The following is a 16,944-nucleotide window of genomic DNA, read 5'->3' on the forward strand; positions in this document are numbered from 1 at the left end:
ACTGCATATGTTTGAGATTAAAACTTCCATTTAGCAGCTGTCAGTAAGAACCCTTTCCTTGCTGAGTTTTAGCTTGCACCAGTTTGTGCACACACTGACTTGGTTCTGCCTGAAAAACTCAGGGAAGGAGAAAATTGTTGAGGATCAATAAAGCCTTGGTAAAAGTGCAAGCTGGAGGGAAGGTGATGTTGGCTGGGGCTAGGAGCAGGGGCCTGGAGCAGACTCTCCTGGGCCACCCACCATCAAAGCATCTGTGAAAGGAAGAGGCTTTGTCCCCCAAAGGCTCCAGCTGTTGAGCCAGCTTCTTGCTGTTCTGGTTAAGCATCCTATAAACCCAGAATTTTTAAATTATCTTAAAGTTACAAAAATGAAAATGACTATGCTTCCTGAAGTTTTGTTTTCTTTAAATTTTGAGATACTCTTTTTTCTGTAACATATTTTGCCTGCTGGTTTTCAGGCTTTTACAGAAACCAAAAGAAAAACAGCAAGAGATCTTTTGAAAATCTGAAATTCATAAATACTAAAGCTTTGAATAAATCCTTTTTTTCCAGTATAATTAATGGATTTGCCTTACCACTAAAAGAAGAGCACAAGATTTTCTTATTGAAGGTGTTATTACCACTGCACAAAGTAAAATCCTTGAGTGTCTACCATCCACAGGTAAGGGGTCCTCAGCAGGGGACCTGTGAGGCTGTACTCACATAGGCTGTACTCACTTGGACACTGCTGAACAAGACTCCAAAACCTGGGCTTCTCCTCGGGGCCATTGCCTTCTTGCATGCCACGGTTGGTTTATGTGTCCTGGTGGTAATTGAAAAGATTGGAGAGTAAAGAGGATTCCTTCTGAAAAATTCAGAAAAATCTTGGGAATATAGAAATTTTAAATGTGTTTTAAGCAGAGAAGGGAGTGGCTGTCTCAGTGAAAGGAGTCAGGGAGGCTTCTCAGAAGGGCTAGTAAGTACTTACCAGCCAGTTCATTGGCTCATTTACCCAGGAAGTTTGGTTTTTCCTTCACTTTTGTTCATATATATAGGAGGAACTTAAGCTGTGCCGAGTGAAGCACAGTAAGGATTTGGGGGAGACTTCTGCTTCCCACTTGTGTTTCTTTTAGTATGAGCTTGTCACAGACCTGTCGTCAAGTAGTAGCACACCACGAGCCTTGTGGAAGGACACTGGTGCCTTCCAGGGCCACCCTCAGAAGTTCAAAGCCTGGGATGGATTACAGAAAGTATATTCCCTAATTGATGCAGCATTGGCTTCCTAGAAAATACTGCAGTGAGAGTATTTTCTCCAGTTGCTGTTAAAGGTATCACCTTTACATCCAACCAGGTTGTTGTACTACTAGCTGTTTGATGAAGAAATTAACAGTGCAGAGATCTAAAATGGAACCAGATCTTAATATGATTTTACTTGTTCATTATGACCCTAAAAGGACAGCAAGAAATGTACCCTATGCTTGGGCTGACTTGTTGGTGTTAGTCTAAAAAACTATTCAGCTTTTTGATCTGTTGACCTCAACTCCTGAGGCCTCTTCCTGACAGCCCTGAGCAGAGCCCATGTTGAGTAGGGGCACACTTTGGGGGGTAACAACAACCAGCTAAGGCCAGGTAAGCCCAGAGTAGCACTTTGCTCTCATCCGGTCCTTGTTTCACCATAGGAAAGTGCTAAATGGGGTGCTGGAAGAATATAGCAACATTTTCATTTTACAGTGAGCTTAATGCCTTTGTCTTCCATTCCTTTTTAGCTGGCATACTGTGTGGTGCAGTTTTTAGAAAAGGACAGCACCCTTACTGAGCCAGTAAGTACACTCTCCCTGGTCCCTCAGAGTTTCTTGACTCTTGTGGCAGCACACCTTGTGAAACATATGGCTTTGCTCAGTGGAAATATAGCACCATGTCTGTAGCTGAATTGCTGTTAAAACCCCCTTCTCATTTTAATTTAAGTTGCAGTCCTAATAAACAGACTAGATTCATTCTTGGTATAGGTTTTTAAAGTCTAGTGATTTTAATTAAAATTTTCTTTATTGCACAGATTATTTTATGTAATAAGATTGCTATCTTAAACCTTGTTCACTTTATTCCTTTACTCATAGCACTTGAGTGAAATTTAGTATTCACTAAATCACGTGCATTTTAATACTTTCACATTTGCTTGGTTTGATAACATATTTAACTGACTCAAGTCAGAGGGATTGTAGTGAGGGTTTGAAATGCTTATTGTACTAAAGAGGTTTGATTATCTTGAAAATTCTTTCCCACTTAAAGTGTAACTATATTATGACCCTAGCATCATTTGGTGTTTAGATTTCTAATTTTCTCAACATTTTATCTGTATTAAAAATAAAAAAGCTATTAAAGCCTAGATTAGTCAATTCAGGCATGTCAGGTGCCAGTTTAAATTTTGACTGCAGCTTAAAAGTTTTAAAATACTGTTAGAATAGAAAAGCTATGTACTGTCTCTTTAGCTGTCGTTCACCATTTTCCAGTAAGATTGTCATTTTTATATTGAGAATACATGAGAGAGTATTAATACTGAATTCCCGCATTAAGCTGGCTTTTAGGTTTTTATGTTGTAGGTATAGACCTCCTCTTGCCCACCAAATTCACACAAGTCACCCAGAACCTGTGATCACCCCTCAGCTGCTGGCAACAAAGGGGATAGGCACCTTGGAGCCATGTGCCTGCCAAATCACTAGCCCCTTCCCACTGCCCCAGAGTGCCCCCCACCCCCAGCATCAAGGTACTTAACGCATGCTAGAGGTGAGGGTGTATTATTTTATCCTCCTCAACAGACTTAAAGACATACAGGTGGGGAAAAAATGACACAGCATTAATAATAAAGAAGCCAATTTGGGATTTTCTTACAGATATTTTCTCTTCACTGGTACCACATCCTAATTCCTCCGTCTGTCATTTGAAGGTCTTCCCCAAATAAAAGATGGAAGTTTTTATTGGCAATAGTAGTATATAAAGAATTTCTAAAACATACCCTGCCTTGCTTTTCTCCTTCAAAAATTAAAAGGGGAAGAAAGATATGGAAGGAGAGAAAAAGTATGCCGCTTTTCTTGTATGGTTTTTCTTTACCCATATTTCTCATATTCCCTGCAGTGATTTACAGAGTTTATCATCTTATGCCGCATTTATATAGACTAACATTCTCCCCGAGAATGTTAGTCTGTATAAAAAGAGACCCCACTTCTCTCTCCCATCAGAGACGGTTTAGCAGAGCCTCAGTCTTAAGCTCCAACAAGGACTCAGTGAATGTGTTCCACCAGATTCTCTAATGTGAACACTGATAATGTTGGCAAATGTTTTTAAATTCCCATTAATATAATAAATAATAAAGCTAGTAGAGTTTTGTGAACGTTAGTTTGCAGTTGCCTGAAAGAAGGCAAGAGATGGTGTGCTGGCTTTGATTAGGCCCTTACGTCCTAAGTATTAAATGGAGATTAATGACCTGGCATGAGCATGAAGAAACTTTAAATCCCCACACCCCTAGGCCCCCGGTATTTCTGCCTGTCATCACTTCATATCTTAGCTGCAGTGCAGATCATGTACAGCCCTTTCTTGGTAGAAAGCAGATTTGATTCTCTGTGAATTAAAAAATCTGAGGCCCTTGCCTCAGTAAACTCTTCTGTTTGGAATTCATAAATTATAAAAATACAAAGGCCGTTTAGGTTTTCTTCCAGCACAGACATGTTGCATGGAAACGAGGGTGGGCACCTGCTCGGCAGCCACTGATGCCTCTCATGGCCTGTACTGAAGGGGCTCCTGAGACCCTGTGTCTAGGCTCTGGGAATATTAAAAATACTATCTATTTAAAAGACTAAGAGATTTGGGACATTTGTTGCCTATATTGGGAATTCATTTTCCTTTTCAAATTGTGTCCAGTGCTCCAAAGCATTCTGGGTACACTGAACACAAATACACTACTGTAGTAAACAGAGAGACTCCCCAGAGAGCTCCCAGAGGTAAACTCACATCCTCTTCCCACTTACCTGTCTTTGGGTGAATCATGTTTTACCCTGGCTGGGCAGGACTTTTTCCTGTGTCAGGACATCAGGGTGGAATGAGAACGCAAAGCCCTAGAAAGCCCTGACCCCCACTCCCTAGAATACAGGTCCCAGGCCACGTCCAGCACACCTGCCTTCCCAGGGAGCCAACAATCCATTGAGTTTCCAAAGAAAACCTCAATACCTTGAACTGTACCTGGAAGCAAGCAGCCTTTGCTCACTGGAATTAGCATTCCCTGAGCCACGCTCTTCTACAAAATAGTATTGCGTTCTAAAGCAGCTGAAGTCATTGGGTGTTAATCATAGCTCATTCCAGATAGCATAAAAATAAATCCAGTGTGTTAACCTGATTCCAGAAATAAGACTTTTTTCAAAGAAATTGAATCGCCAAATCAGTTGTGTTCTCTGGCTCACAAATTGATTTCTACTAATAAAACCCATTTGCTAAAGGGAGGAGGAATAGTGCATTGTGAGGTGACCTGCACCTACCGTCCTCTTCACAGCAGTTCCAGTGCACACAGTAGAGTCAGTATTTAGTAAAGGCCCATTAGATGGTTTTGAACTAAAAGTAGGAGGAAAGTCTTAAATGATGCCTTTTTAAATCATTCCTTTTCAAGAAAGTTGTGTTGTAAATTTTTATGCCAGTTTTCAAAACTAAGATCATTTTCTTTTTTATGATGTTGCAAGAGTGTAATAGTAAAGATATCCAGGATCCTGAATGCCAAAAGCATTGAAACAGAATTGTTCTAAACGGATATTTTTTAAACACCCACCTTCTATTTTGACCATTGTTAATGTCTAAAAGAATGACTTACTAAGCAGAAGGTTGGTGTGAACTGCTGAGCTGGAAATGTCAGGTGAGAACCAGCGGCCTTTGCCGTGATTTCACAGCAGTTGGTGGCCCAGGATGGGGACGGTGGTTCCAGGACATCACTGAGACTCAGCTCAACAGCTGCTTTAAAGGATTAGGTGGCAGCTGTACAGTTATCTGTGCAAGTATGTATATGTGTATGTATATATGTGTATATGTGTACGGGTTTGTATGATATGTACTTGTACCTGTGCAAGTATGTGCATGTACGTGAGAGAAGTATATAAAATGCCTTTTTTAGACTTAATACAACTAAACTCTAGGAATATTAATCTTTTAATCTGCAGCAAGTCATCCCCAACCTTGTACTAGTATGATAGTTATAGGAAGTTTGGAAACTTCAGGAACATATAAATGAAGAAAAGTTGCCCAGCGAAAACCTCTTTCTAGCTGTGTGACTTGGGCAAGGAATGGAACTTCCAAGAATCTTGGTTCCCTTGTCTACCAGTTGGGGACCCACTGCATTCCACCTGCCTTGCCTGGTGGGGAGCAGGCCTTGTCCCCTCTGTGTGATGGTGGGAGTAGTCTAGCATGCCCCCCATCTGTGCCCCAGGGGTCGCGCTCAGCAGCCACATGAGCCATGTGGCCCACGAGGGCTCCAAGGCGCAAGCCCAGGGCCACACACACAGAGGAGACAGCCTCTACACATCCCATGTCCCTCACCATAATATGTTGTAACGTAATTGGAAACACTGTGTGGATGGTCAATTAACTGAGAAAGAAATGGATTGTACGTGTATATGTGTGTGTCACCAATGGTTTCAGAACTAGTTCTTTGCACTGTACAACATATATGTGAATTCACATGTTCTGTGTCTTCTCAATTGGTCTTATTCTCTCAAAATGCTACCAAATGCTTACTTTTGTTTCTCTTTGTGCTAAGGGTATTGACTCTTCCTGAAGTGGTGGTTAATCAGAGAGAGTGACTCATGCAGTTTTAAACTATGGTTCTAAAGTATATGCAATTACTACCTATTTCTCTAATTATTATTTTTTTAAAGTACTAATTTACTAAATCCCTGTTCCTTCTGCAAGGGAAAAAAAAAACAAACACCTTCTGCTGTTTCTTTGTAGTGGACTTTCCTTAATGGAAACAGCCCTCCTGAGGCATCTGTGTCACACTTGTGTGTGTGTCTGTTTTTGTAGGTGGTAATGGCACTTCTCAAATACTGGCCAAAGACTCACAGTCCAAAAGAAGTAATGTTCTTAAATGAATTAGAAGAAATTTTAGATGTTATTGAACCATCGGAATTTGTGAAGATCATGGAGCCTCTTTTCAGGCAATTGGCCAAATGTGTTTCCAGTCCACATTTCCAGGTATGCGGGGCTTGCAGGAGATCATTAAATTATCTCAGTATGTTCATTTCAAAAATGATAGGCCTATTTGGCAAGACATGTTTTGCTTCTCATGTAATTTAAAGGTAAAATTGAAGTTTTTACTTGAATTGTACTTCAAAATAAACTTTTAATTCTACAGAATGTACTTTAGCATATAGTATCCACTGCTGAAAACATGTTTTTCAATTAATAATTAAAAATAGTTTCTCCATAAAGCTTTCTTTTGTCTTCCTGTTCAGTATGCTCCTGATGTAAAAACCTTACTTTACACAGCCATGTAATCAACAGCTAACATATTAGCTCTGGATTTTTCTCCCTTCACTAGCTCTTCTATTTTAGGCATCATGTATAAATTCTCTTCTCCTTCCCCTTTGTCAGTGCTACATTCCCGTGTGAGAGGACTGCCACATGCCTTTCCGCTTTGTCCCAGTTCCCTCTTGAGACCCTCCAGGATGATGCTGGCTTCTCACTGCTTTCCCTGGTCATTCCCACAGCCTCTCTAGCCACCCAATTGCAGGAGGCAGTACCTGCCTCCATCCCTGTCGGTTGACAGGAATTTACCGTGTGCTCCCTTGAGCAGGGTAAGGTCTAGGCACGATGCGAGCAAGGCCTGGTGGCTCCGGCATAGCATGTTACTCCTGGACAGGACACGGTGCCTGGGACATGCCCACATGCTTTCCGAAACCTATTGGGAACCACTTTACTGCAAGCCTGGCTGAAGGGGAAAAGGTCACAAGGAAGAGGAAGCCTCTGAGTTGAGCCTTTAGGGATGTAATGGAAAGAGATCATTGAGACCAACAGAAATGAGGCAGGAAAGCACAACCAGTAATACAGCAGTACACCTTTCAGGTGACAGGAAGGCAGGCAGCCACTGCTACCATATTCTCCAGTGCAAATACCACCTTCTGTTGAGATTTCTGTAAAGTTTTCACACCAGGAGCTGGGAAAAAAGATATTAACATATAGGAAAGGGAAATTTCAGAGATGAATATTATTACCTAGAACCTGCAGGAGCCAAAGCCCAGGCATGAGTTGGTGTGGGGGAGTTTAGGGGGGATATTGGAGGGCTGAGAGGGGACCATTGTAACTGCAGATTTCCTGAGACTCGAGCCTCGTCCCGCATACAAAAAGAGCCACCAGTGTGGCGATGTAACTTCCATAAGAAGATACTGACTAGTGAAATTATGGCATATCCTTTTTAATAAAAGCATGTGGCAGGAAAACAAGGAGGAAGAGCATTCCAGGTAGGTAAGAATAGCATGCCTGAGAACTTGCCTTGCAGGCTTCCACCCACAAGGAGTGTGATTAATCCACAATCCATGGTCATGTTTGCACCAAGCCCTGCCTCCCATAGGCTGTCCCACAAGTCCTGAGAAAAGTGGGGGCCTTGCTGGAGCCTCCTGACACCATAGCAGGGAGGACCAGTCTTTCCACCCACCCTGACTTCCCTCACTCAGACGTGTGCCACCCGCCCTGTCCTCTCCAGCCTCCCCCAGCCTCCCCATAGTTACTTTTCTCACCGGCATTCCCTCTCAGATACCTGATCCCATCTTGGCATCTACTTCTCAGAGGACGTGGTTCCACACTTCATACATTCCAGAGTCTTTTCCAAGCAGGCACATATGAGACTAGTTCACTCCCAATTTAAAATTTTTTTTTATATTTCAGATTTTTTTGCCATCAAAAAAAATTTGATACTCAAAACTCAAACTCTTTAAGTATCTTAAGCTTCCATTGTCTAATTCAGTCTTGAAGTAATACCCCCAAATACATTTGTAGACAGCAGGTGATTTTTAAAAATACAAGGTATTGAACTCTTAGATAAGAATTACTTATCCTAGAAGCCATTAATACTGCGGTTGATGTCTTTAAAAATCCATACTGTGTATTCTTGTATCTCTCCTTCCCTTTCTCCTCAACTAATTCAATCCTGTTCTGCAAAACTCTTCCCAGCTCACCTCTTCCATGAAGTCTTCCCTGATTCCTGAGCCTGCATGGACTCAGATCCCCCCCCTTTTTCCCCCATATCGCATACCCATGTGGCACACCACACTGTGACCCCTGAATTGCTCTCTCCCTCCAGGCTGGAAGCTTCTGGGCAAAAACGCATCCCTCTGCTCAAAGTCTTCTGGTGCTGTTGTCTGCTTTTAGGTGTGGTGGTGACGTTGTGCTTGCATGAGCAGTCTTCATCCTTCCTCTTAGGAGAGCACTTGCTATCACGTTTGCAGGAGGAATGTCGTCAGGCCAGCATCGAACTTTCACGTAGTCCGGCAGAACACCGTGTGTGTGTGTGTGTGTGTGTGTGTGTGTGTGTGTGTGTAGAAGAACATAGAGTGGCAGAGGTATTGACAGTGGTTGACCTAGGTGCAAGGATGGGTGCTCATTTCGCTAGTCTTTCAGCTTTTTGTGTGTTTTGAAATTTCTAATAAAAATGGGGAAAGCCCTACCCCATTTCCCACCTCGCCCAGAGTAAAGGTCAGTATGCTTCCAAGACCTTCAATGGTTGGCCTATAGGTGCCTCTATGACCTCAGTGCCCCCTCTTTCCCCCTTGCCCGTTTTATTATTCTACTATGCTGTCTTCCCTGTCACCTCTTCAGTGGCATGCTCTGTGCCCCATTATTATAAACAAAGCCAGATTCCCACATGTTCCTGCATCCCTTTATACCCCCTTCCCCATGCTTCTCACCATATGATGTATTGGCTTCCAGTGAACTGAATCATTTGCTGGTGATCCGTCTCCTCCTCCAAGAGTACAGGCTCCATGAGTAAGAGTCTCTTCCCACAGCATGCCATCCATAGACCGAGCACACAGTGGTCGGATGAACATACAGTGTCCTCAGCATCCAGCCCAGGACCCAGCACAAATGCATATCAAATAAATGGTTGAATGACAGCATCTTCACAGACTGGAGGTTATCTTCCCTCTTTGTCAAAAGCCATTCAGGGCTACAGCCTGGAGTATACTGAACTTGTAGAAATAGTGTTGATTTTGAACTGCCATGTAGTTCGTTGTCCTGTTTGCAGGTCTCACAGTAAAGGATGTGACTTAGTGGTGTCAAGCCCATTACAGCAGGATTCACAAGCATCTTGTCTTTCAGGTGGCTGAGCGAGCCCTGTACTACTGGAACAATGAGTATATTATGAGCTTAATCAGTGACAATGCAGCAAAGATTCTGCCCATCATGTTTCCATCCTTGTACCGCAACTCAAAAACCCACTGGAACAAGTAAGAAAAAATTGGTGATCATCTTAACTTGTAATTTTTTAATGTTGCCTATTTTGCTGATATTTGAAATAAACTAGAATTGAAATCCAAATTTCAGTTATCAGTTAGAAAAAGAAGATATTTTCTTTCTTTTTGGACTTATAATTAAGTGGACTTGTAGGTTATATCGTGGTCTTTATCTAGCCTCCCCAGTATAGAGGCACTGCCAGTGCAGGGTACAGTGTCTCCATGCCTCTTTGGAGGTCCCCTCCAGAGGAGTTGAAGTTCACTGCAAAGCTTAGGGGGTTCTTAAGCCTGTCCACACCCCCTGAAAGAGCCCTAGGGTACCTTTTGCGGTCACTGCCTAGAGTAGGAAAGAGCAGGGGACCCAGAACAGCCTCAGGAGTCCCCCACATTTGCTTCTACTTGTCTCCATGGTCCTTTCACTTAAGGAGTCTTCTCAGGCCATTGTAGGAAGACTGTCAGTTTGGGGACCATGTGATTTTTGAATGCTGAATTGGTATTAGTGGTATTTAAATAAATCTGGGTGTCAGAGTTCTGCTTTCTCCCCTTCTTTCCTTTCTAGATTATAATCATTAAATCAGAGTTTAAAGCATGAAGAGTAGAGCTGAATAGCTAGAACTACCCCATCTTCTTATAAGAAATCCAAGCAGTAGGGAGAACCAGCAGTCCAACAGCTGGTTAGTGGCACCACTGGCCTGCTATGGGCTCCTGGTGCAGTGTTCCCTGGCTGGTACATGCCTGAACCTACCGCCAACCCATTTACTAGACCTGCCCTCCTGTGGGGCACAGCCCTACTGCCTATGGGGCTGCCACCTGCCTGCAGCACTGGGGTACTAGACCAGCCCATAGGCGTGGAGCCAGCCAGCATTCTGATCTCTGAGTGCCAGCCAGCTGACATGGAGGCAGAATAGCAGAGGACTGAGGGCATAGGCTCTGGAGTCAAACAAATTTTGCTCAGCTGTGCAGCAGCTGTCTAGCCTTAAGCAGAGTATATGGCTCAGCCAGGGTCCTCATCTGAATCATGAAAAGCATGATATGGCATCCACCTTCCTGTTTTATGAGAAGGTTGATTATGATAATGTCACAAAGGGCTTGGCTTTGCAGTCCCGATCATCTCATAAAGGTGGAGATAAATCTGTAGACCTATGGATCTATAATACTGGCCTATAACAGGCCGCTGTCAGCTTTATGGTCATTGAGCCAGTTGGATGCCAATAACAGTAGCAGAAGAAAAGGCTGCAGCAGCCGCTATAGTTGTCAGGACATCACCTTTTGATAGCCTTCCTCTTAGCATTCATTTTCAGGGAGCTCAGGAGGTGCTAACAGAGTTCCCCAGAGTTTAAGCCTTGTTTCTGCCTATAGTCTAGCGTGATGTGAAAATTCACACTGTTTAGCAATTGATTTTAAATTCCTGCCATTGCAGAGAACAAAATATTCTTTATGTGTTTTCTAAATATAATTTTGGTTTTATTACAAGGAAAGTAATTATCTGAGGGTTAAATTTTTATTCAGCTGGTTTTATGGTAATTTTACTTTACTTTTTACCTTCCAAAGGTCTGCTTTGCATTATTAAAATTAATTTTTTTGTCCTCAGTGAATAAAATTGAAAGGAACTGATGTTTGTGGGAAATAAAATGTTCCTGTTATGGTCCTCCATCTAATTAAGTCTGTCTTAATTATATTTGTTCAAGTTTCAGCATTTTTTTAATTCAGTTTCCAAGTTAGATGGCTTTGGCTGCTATTGACCAGAACACTGAATTGGAAGTGATTGGAAGGCCTGAGTAGTAGTTACTGAGAGCAGTTGTGAAGGGAATATCTGCAGGGCCAGGGGAAGGGTCTAAGAAAATAGAAACGAACCAGGCAAAAGTGGCAGGCTCTTAAAGCTTAGGGAACTGATGAAATGTAGCACTCTGGAAATAGCCTGATAGATGTGGAAAGGAAGGAACCCAGGGAGAAGAGAGGATGGAAATGGTGAGGAACCCCAAGTTCAATGTGAAGCTTTCTTTCTAGGACGATACACGGCTTGATATACAATGCACTGAAACTCTTCATGGAAATGAACCAAAAACTGTTTGATGATTGCACCCAACAGTTCAAAGCAGAGAAGCTGAAGTAAGTTGCTCCTTTCGAGAGTTACTGTTTCAAGGATTTCTTTCTTTAATCCTGAAAGCCTTTTCCATTGTTTTATCCAAAAAAGTTATTCTTCACTTTAAAGCAAAACTGGCCCTCTCATATGCAGAAAGCAAGTTAAAACTTTGTTGTATATGAACTTGTTTTCAGAGGCCAAATGTGTAGTTAGCGCCTCTCTCCCTCATGCCACTAGTTTAATATAGCAGAAAGTACATTTGTGATCAAGGATTTACTTCTCAGGTTCACTACAGACTGGAAGGTGTAGTTTTTCATGTTTATAAGGCAGCAACTTGAATTGTAGCCAGCTGGGTTTGTATGAAGGAGTGGGATCTTTATTCTTACATAACTTCATTGTTCTGCCATATCAGTCTTCACAAACCCAGGGTTCAGTGCTGCAGTCTGGCTGCCTCCTCCCAAAGTCGGCCCTCACTTCCTTGGCATCAAGCATTTCAGTGCCCACATGTCCCTGAAGGCTTGCATGCCAGGTGCCTGTCCCTGAGCTGTGTGACTGGTTACCAGGTCATGTCTTCACAGGCAGGCACAGACTGTTTGGTGGATTTTATTCTTCACTTGAAACTGGCCAAGGTTGATAAATCTTGAATGAATGTAATTCAAGATGCAGTGTGGTATCCTTAAACAAATGTGTGCATGCTCACTCTGTGCCAGCCCCGTATTAGCCTCTGGTGGCACCACAGTGACTAAAACCACAGTATCCTCACTTCGTGGAGTTTTATGTACCACAAGTGTGGGAAGAGCAAGACAGTGGAATGCAAACAAGTGAAATATGGAGGGTATGAGAAGGTGGTGGATAAGGCAGGAAAAGGCATAGGGAGACATGTGGATTGTTTCCCAAAATCTCCAAGGTATAGAGTCCATTCTTACCACAGAGCTAACAGCAGTGTTCATATGTGAGGGAACATAAACCCTGGGGCTTCTCTCATGGCAGACCCTCCTCTCAGGATCAGCAGAGTTTTCAGAAGGGACCTCAGAGACTACAGAGTATATTGTCTCAATTCAAAAAAATAAAAATTGGATCCAAGTTCCATAATTGCTTAACTTCATGTGGCCAGGTCCCCTAGTTCTGTTCCCCTTTAATGTCCTGGTATTGGATTGTCAGCTCCTGACACCTTGGGTTTTTACGCTGGTTCAGGGGATATCCTGGCCTTTCATCACAACCGCATAGGTCCTGTGAAGCCATACAGAAGGGAGCAGGTGGAGATAGATATATTACTTATATAAATGTTTCAAGAATTTAAATTCTTAGATGTGTTAACATTTTACTGCATTTTAAAAACCTTTTCCTCTAAGTCTGTGTTTTTTAATTTTGTTCTTCGTGATAAATGCACTGCAACTGCAGCCTTGAGTAGGAATGCTGGACTCAGGCAGGGAAGTCAGAGAGGGGGAATTGGTGGTACATTTGCTTGAAGGTGATTCATGTCTCTAACACATGACATTTTACTGTTTTTCAGAGAGAAGCTAAAGATGAAAGAACGAGAAGAAGCATGGGTTAAAATAGAAAATCTAGCCAAAGCAAATCCCCAGGTACTAAAAAAGAGAGTAACATGAAAATGTTTAGGATGTTATGTGACTGTTTTTATAAGATAGGAATGTGGCTTCATCATGGGAGGGGAGGGAAATCGATTCCATTAACATTGTATATGAAACTATCTGCAATAAAAAATACTTTTCAACTTTGTAACCCTCCTTTTGTACAAGTACTTATTTTCCCCACAAAAAGTTTTTACCACAGAATTGGCATTTTTCTCTGCTTTTTTAAAATAAGTTATGAATTTTATCAGTATACTGTGATAAAAAGAAAGCCAGGATATAGCCTCAGTTTTTCAACCAAGTTTGTGATTTGCTTTCTCTGAGATGTCATAAATGTTCGGGCTCAAACAATATTTCCCTTTGTTTTTAATATCAAATTTATTCTTAAAGAAAAATTAGATTTCAAGTAGATTGAGTGTGAAATTGATGTCCTCCTTCCTAAAATTGGGTATATGTTGGCTCAGCCTCCATTGTTGTTAAAAACTGCCTGAATGGTACCACGTGAGCGCCTAATCCCTTTTCCCGCCCTAGCCAGGAGGTTCCAGTGGTGCACTAGCAAGCTGGTGCAAATAAGCACCTCTTCTGGAGCTGCCAGCAGTTAAAGGTTTCCTAAACAGTAATAATTCTTGGGTTGCCTCCCAGGACTGCTGTGATCTGGTCCACTTTCTGAGCTGTGGTCTTTGGTTTTACATTTGCTTGTCTAAGCTACTGGACCCCAGCGCACTTTCATGGCAAGCATGTCTTCTCCTTCTCTGCACCCATCTGAGAATCACGGTGCCGCTCAGTGAAAATCATTTGTCCAAATCTTTGCCACACTAAGAATTCTCAGGCTTTCGTCAACTCCCAAAAATAAAATAGATTTTATTGTGTGAAGCAAACTGGTAGTACCCCTAAAATCCTAAAAGGCCCAGTCGGGCAAACCAGTCATAAATGCTCTGTGTTTTAGTGAGAGATGTGCTGTGATGTAGTTGTTTTCTCTGTCAGTGTGTCAGTTTTTAAATCTCTGATATTTAAGAAAAAGTGATAGGTGAATATGAAATTAAAAATATATATTTTGCCTATACAGTAGCATATTGATTTGTATTCCCTTTGATAAAACTATAATCAAGAGAGTTAAACTTAGAAAAATTAATGAATGATAGTCTCAATATTGTATATCCTTGATACCACCTGAAGCAAGTAGCCAGCCTTTTTCTAACGGTATTTATCCATGCTCTTATATACAGATGCTGTTTTAAGGTTACTTTCTGAAACTGTGCAGAACTTAATTTAGTAAGAGCTGGAGGTGATTCTACTTTAAAGAATAAAATTTATCATCACAATGAGGTTAAGGTTCTAATATTTGTTGTAAAGCAGAGGAAACCCATACTCCTGGCACAGGTTGGGTGGTCAGCCCTGCCAGCCATCGCCCTAGTGTCCTGCTGTGTTCTGAGTGGCACCCGGGCACAGACATGGACACTTCCCTGGGAGGACTGGTGACCCTGCTTTCCATATGGCAAAAGTGACACATAAAATATATATAGCTCAGAGGATCTGATTTTATTTTTTTTACATAGACTATAGAAATAACCTAATGGAAAAGTCACATAAAACTTTTTCATTCCAAATGAAGAAAAGTTGGTAGATATAGTAACAGAAGCATCCTTGTTTCACAATTGTGCTGTAACAAATGTTCCTTTCTGAAATACCTATTGTCTTTCTTTTCTGTTTTTTCCTGAGTCTAGGTTACATTTTTCATTCCCTCTTATCATTCTTTTTAAAAATGTCCAATAATTACATAAATACTGGTTTCCCACCTTTCATCAGTGCCCTGGGGAACATATCCAGCTGCTGTGGTCAGAGCCTGCCCCACTCACCTCTTCCAGAACTATCATACCCAGCTCCCAGCATGCGCTGTCCCATTCTCCAGCTTCCCACTACAGTGCTTCTTAAATGGAAAATACTTCATGGCTTGAGATCCCAGTGCTGGGAGCCACAGCCTTGGCTCTTGCCTTTCATTCTCTTGAAAGAAAATTTTTTAGATTCTAGTTGCTGCTTGCTGTTTATCAAAAAACACACTAACACATAAACAGTTTTGTGGAGAATATAATTTTTTTGTGATTAGGTAAAGAAAATAGTTGGATTTTGAAGCTTGGTTTTCCATCCAAGATTATTGCCATATCTTTCTGATGTCTTTTCCCTTTTTTACAAACCAAATGTTTTATCAATTCAAAGGCATTAAAGTACATCCCCAGGAAGCGTGCCTGGGTGGCTCAGTGGTAGAATGTTCACCTTCCATGCAGGAGACCCAGGTTGTATTCCCAGACCATGTACCATCATCGTCCCACCTCAAAAAAAAAAAAAAAGTAAATTATATCCCCTCTCAGGTCTCTTATGGATTTGGGAAAGCTTGTGGTGCTTTTAGAGTTTTCAGTTTGTCTGTTTTAGTAGTTGTGGCAGCGTTGTTGGGATTTTCAAATGTCATATGCACTTTTATTTTTTAGAATATTTAATTTTTTTAGAATTAAATATTGAAGATTTCTAATATAAATGCATTTCTCCTAATCTACCCAAAGAGACAATACTACATTCTTTTACATATTTCCCCTGACATAAATGGGAATTCTGTAAAATAAAGACCTTGCATTTGTGGAGCTGTGGCTCAGCATGTCTTTTCCCTTCCAATATGTTCAGGAGGACAAGGTCTTGATGAATGTCTGTCTGCCTTTTCTTTACGACACATACTGCTCGAAGAGCATGTGTACTTTCACCCCCTCTGAATCCAGCCCCAGTGGCAGGTTTTCTTCCTAGTGAAATCCTTTCCTTCCCAAGCCTACTGTATGACATTTATTTGCCATGAACAGTTCTTAGCCTCCTTATTTTCAAACAATTCATCTGCCCTGGAACCAATGAGCACTGAGGGCTCAGCATGACTCTTCATGTGCTGTTGGCAGGCTCCCTTAGCAGGCTCTTTTTTTTTTTTTAAGTTGCATATTCATCATCATGATCATTTCTTAGAATATTTGCATCAATTCAGAAAAAGAAATAAAAAGACAACAGAAAAAATTCATACATACCATACCCATTACCCCTCCCTTTCTTTGATCATTAGCATTTTAATCTAAATTTATTTTGACATTTGTTCCCCCTATTATTTATTTTTATTCCATATGTTTTACTCGTCTGTTGATAAGATACATAAAAGAAGCATCAGGCGCAAGGTTTTCACAATCACACAGTCACATTGTGAAAGCTTTATCATTATACAGTCTTCTTCAAGAAACATGGCTACTGGAACACAGCCCTACATTTTCAGGCCGTTCCCTCCAGCCTCTCCATTACATCTTGACTAACAAGGTGATATCAATTTAATGCCTAAGAATAACCTCCAGGCTAACCTCTTAACTCTGTTTGGAATCTCTCAGCCATTGAAACTTTATTTTGTCTCATTTCTCTCTTCCCCCGTTTAGTCGAGAACATTTTCTCAATCCTTTGATGCTGAGTCCCAGCTCATTCTAGGATTTCTGTCCCACATTGCCGGGAGGGTCCTCATCCCTGGGAGACATGTCCCACATAGACAAGGGGAGAGCAGTGAGTTTGCTTGTTGTGTTGGCTGAGGGAGAGGTCACATCTGAGCAACAAAAGAGGCTCTCTTGGGTGTGACTCTTAGACCTAATTTTAAGCAGCCTTGACATATCCTTTGTGGGGTTAAGTTTCATTTAAACAACCCCCAAGATTGGGTACTCAGCCTATTGCTTTGGTTGTCCCCACTGCTTGTGAGAATATGAAGAATTCTCCACTTGGGGAAGTTGAATTTTCCCCCTTTCTCACCATTC

The 16,944-nt window shown here is 41.6% G+C and overlaps 1 protein-coding gene across 9 annotated transcripts in view; it reads left to right on the forward strand.

Moving 5' to 3' along the window:
• The window catches only part of PPP2R5C (protein phosphatase 2 regulatory subunit B'gamma), a 211,173-nt gene that overhangs the window by 182,896 nt on the left and 11,333 nt on the right, over positions 1-16,944 (forward strand). For 8 of the 9 annotated variants that reach the window (XM_077123579.1, XM_077123573.1, XM_077123571.1 and 5 more), the window contains 6 exons: positions 552-660; positions 1,745-1,798; positions 6,030-6,200; positions 9,321-9,448; positions 11,462-11,563; positions 13,051-13,123. In XM_077123579.1, coding sequence (XP_076979694.1) covers positions 552-660; positions 1,745-1,798; positions 6,030-6,200; positions 9,321-9,448; positions 11,462-11,563; positions 13,051-13,123 — 637 coding nt within the window. Of the gene's footprint in view, positions 1-551; positions 661-1,744; positions 1,799-6,029; positions 6,201-9,320; positions 9,449-11,461; positions 11,564-13,050; positions 13,281-16,944 lie in introns of those variants that run through there. The other variant, XM_077123578.1, reaches the window with a different exon arrangement.

Source organism: Tamandua tetradactyla, chromosome 12 (genome assembly GCF_023851605.1).
Source record: "Tamandua tetradactyla isolate mTamTet1 chromosome 12, mTamTet1.pri, whole genome shotgun sequence".
In the NCBI taxonomy this organism is placed as follows: Eukaryota; Metazoa; Chordata; class Mammalia; order Pilosa; family Myrmecophagidae; genus Tamandua; species Tamandua tetradactyla.